Source organism: Astatotilapia calliptera, chromosome 3, assembly GCF_964374335.1.
Source record: "Astatotilapia calliptera chromosome 3, fAstCal68.1, whole genome shotgun sequence".
Taxonomy (NCBI): domain Eukaryota; kingdom Metazoa; phylum Chordata; class Actinopteri; order Cichliformes; family Cichlidae; genus Astatotilapia; species Astatotilapia calliptera.
In genome coordinates, this window is record NC_137424.1 from 75422972 (window position 1) to 75426003 (window position 3032).

General features: G+C 42.7%; 1 protein-coding gene across 1 annotated transcript; it reads right to left on the reverse strand.

Annotated features, from left to right (window-relative positions):
- Nucleotides 1–760: 760 nt before the first annotated feature.
- On the reverse strand, nucleotides 761–2218 carry LOC113019681 (nuclear factor 7, ovary-like). The gene has a single exon (XM_026163478.2). The coding sequence runs from the start codon at nucleotides 2202–2204 to the stop codon at nucleotides 819–821; it is 1386 nt and encodes a 461-aa protein (XP_026019263.2). The 5' UTR covers nucleotides 2205–2218; the 3' UTR covers nucleotides 761–818.
- Nucleotides 2219–3032: the final 814 nt, after the last annotated feature.

The window sequence follows — 3032 nt, forward strand, 5'->3', positions numbered from 1 at the left end:
CTGAGGCAGTCATCAAGAAATTAGAGACAGAAGGGGAACACAGCTGGGAGGAATAAGACCTGATGAGACAGGAGGAACAAAGCTAGAAACACAGACATAAGACGGGAACATGAGCCTTCAGAGTAAAACAGGAAACAAGACATGAACCGGGGAGACGTAGTACAGGGGGAGGTGACAGACGCGACAGCATGAACTTGACAATACAAGACACACAGACATAAACACACGAAGGGCAAGGGAGGCTTGATACAAGGGTAACATAATTACAAAAGGACTGGACTACCTTAAAGAACCTAAACAAACAATAAACATCAAAATAGGCTAAACATAACACACTGGGTCACACGACCCAGGACCATGACATTTATACACCGAGTATTGTCCTTCCTTCAGCCCAAAGATCGAAAGAATTGGGAGGATTTAACACTACCCAGGCATTATAGTGAAAGGGTTATTATTAGACTTACCATTATATAATTTACCATTATATTCTCATATTGTATTTATAAATTTTTAAGTAAGGCTACTATTAGCCAAAGTATACAAAGAAAAGAGTGCTTTAGCTTTAGCACTATAAATCTCTTATAACACTGGATGTTGAGGCTATTACTCCGTCTCAGGTGTAATAACAAGGGTGACCAAAGAGAACTTCAAACTCTCTACTCCATGTCATCTGACACATCATGTGGCTGAATTATGACACTTTTTTTTGTGATTATTACACTTGTCTGTGAAGCTTTGGGAACAGAAAGAAACCAAGTTTCAGTTTAAAAACTTTAAGTCACTGACAGGAAACAACATTAGAAATATAATCATCCTCAACTGATCTGCTCCACTGACACTGACACCTTCAACGGACACACGTTCAATTTACATGACCAAATATATGGAAACATCCTGTGAGTGAATGTGTGTATGAAGGTGTGTATGTGTGTGTTAGTATCAGGATCAGAGAACGACAGCTTTTCTCTGTTCCAGTCCAGATTCACTCTGATCCTCTGGAGATTCTTCTCTACTGAGAGAACAGTGGGTGGAGCTGATGGTGAAAATGATGAGTATTTACCTTCATAGAACCCTATTCCCCATAATCCAGACCGTACACTTCCCTTTCTCTGCACAGACTCTGCCAACACCCCCAGTCCCCACCCTGTATTATCACCAACTTCGACATCCCAGCTGTGAGTCCCTGAGTTAAAGCCCTCAGAGCCCAGGACACAACAGGAATAATCAATCCTCTCTGGATTATCAGGAAGCTGGTGCCTCTCTCCTCCATATCTCACACTGGTCAGATCTTCAGACAGGATGAGGTTTGGATGAGCAGTGTTTGGGTCCAGAATGAGAGGAGTGTAGGAGACCATGGCCTTCATGTTGTTCCAGATGTTGAAGGTCAGGTTGCCCAGGTGTTTGGCCTGGTCTATCAGAGCTCCTGAGGGCAGCTGTGGATCATCCAGCAGGGGGCAGCGCTGGACTCTTTCCACTGCAGCTTTGTAGTTGTGCAGGAATGAGACGTGTTCAGCTCTCAGCTCCTCCTCTGTGGCTCTGACTGTGTCTGAAAGAGCTGCTATCTCTCTGCTCAGAGCCTCCATCTTCTCCTTCATCATCACACTCTTCTGCTCCTCTTCCTCCCTCAGTGCAGCAAGCCTGGCCTCCTCTTCCTCTGCTAGAAACTGGTGAAGCTTCTTAAACTGCTCCTTAATCTGCCTTTCTGTGTGTCGGGCCTGGACCTTAATGTGTTTTACTGTTTGATAAAACTTCAGTTCATCCTTTTCACAAACCTTTAACTTCTTCTTTAAGGGCTCCAGAGTTTCCTGAAGTTCCTTCTTGTGTTGTTGTGCAGCTTCATCGATGGGTCTGCATCTGTGGTTGGCATGTTTTTCTGAGTCTCTGCAGATGACACACACTGGCTGCTGATGGTCCAGACAGAAGAGTTTGAGTTTCTCAGAGTGCAGACTGCAGAGAGCCTCTGAAGCTCTCTGATCTCTCTCCTGTAAGAACGACTCACACAGGTTCTGTAAGTCCAGGTTTAAAGGTGGATCATACTCTGATATTTTCTTACAAAGTGGACACTCGCATGTTGTTCTCTCTCTCCACCATCTCTTCAGACAGTCTTTACAGAAGCTGTGGCTACATGACAGAAGAACAGGATCTCTGAAGACCTCCTTACAGACCGGACAGCAGAGATCCTCCTCTGATCTGGAAGCCATTGAGTCTGTGAGTGAAGATTGATGTTCAAAGCAGACTGTTGTGTTGTTTATCAGATACACCTGAAATTAGAGAAAAGTAAAAGAAAGGAATAAGAAATATTGAAAGAAAGAGGACACAACTTATACTTCCATATTTTACCATAACATTATTCATTTAAGTCACAACTTAACTGTACTCTAGTGTAAAGGAAAATTAGATTTTTGTCATTGTAATCACATTGTGTAATTACATAGCTCTACTATTATGTATTCTAGATTCCACTTTTATATTTTAATACGTTAACTGAGTAAATTTTCATGCAATGCCAAGCTCTCTTGAGGTTGTTTCTACTGATTTCTACCTCAATCTTATTTTTATACCTCATCTTAACGTTCTTTATTGCAGCCCTCACCTCCTTCCTCAATGTTCTAACAGTGGAAACGGCTCCCTCGTTAAAAGCAATTGGCCTTTAAAGAATGAAATCGTTGATGTCTTTAGAGAGCCACCGTTTGTTATTGGGGAAAGTCTTAAATTCTCTAGATGGAATCACTTTAGCTTTAACTCTTTAGAGATGTAGCTACACACCACATCGCTACGTTCATCCACATCGGAAGTGCTCTCTTGAAATGGGGACCACTCAGTGCAATCAAAACACCCCTGAAGGGCAACACAACTGTCTTTTGTCTAGACATTAGCCCGCTTCACACAGGTCTTCTCCCTCCCGTCACAGGTACATAAGCAGGGAGGAGATGAACATCATTGTGATCTGAAGAACCTAGTGCAGGTCCAGCCACAAGACTTTTTTGCCCCCTTAATTGGTCCATAACACAAATCCAGAGTTCCATTAC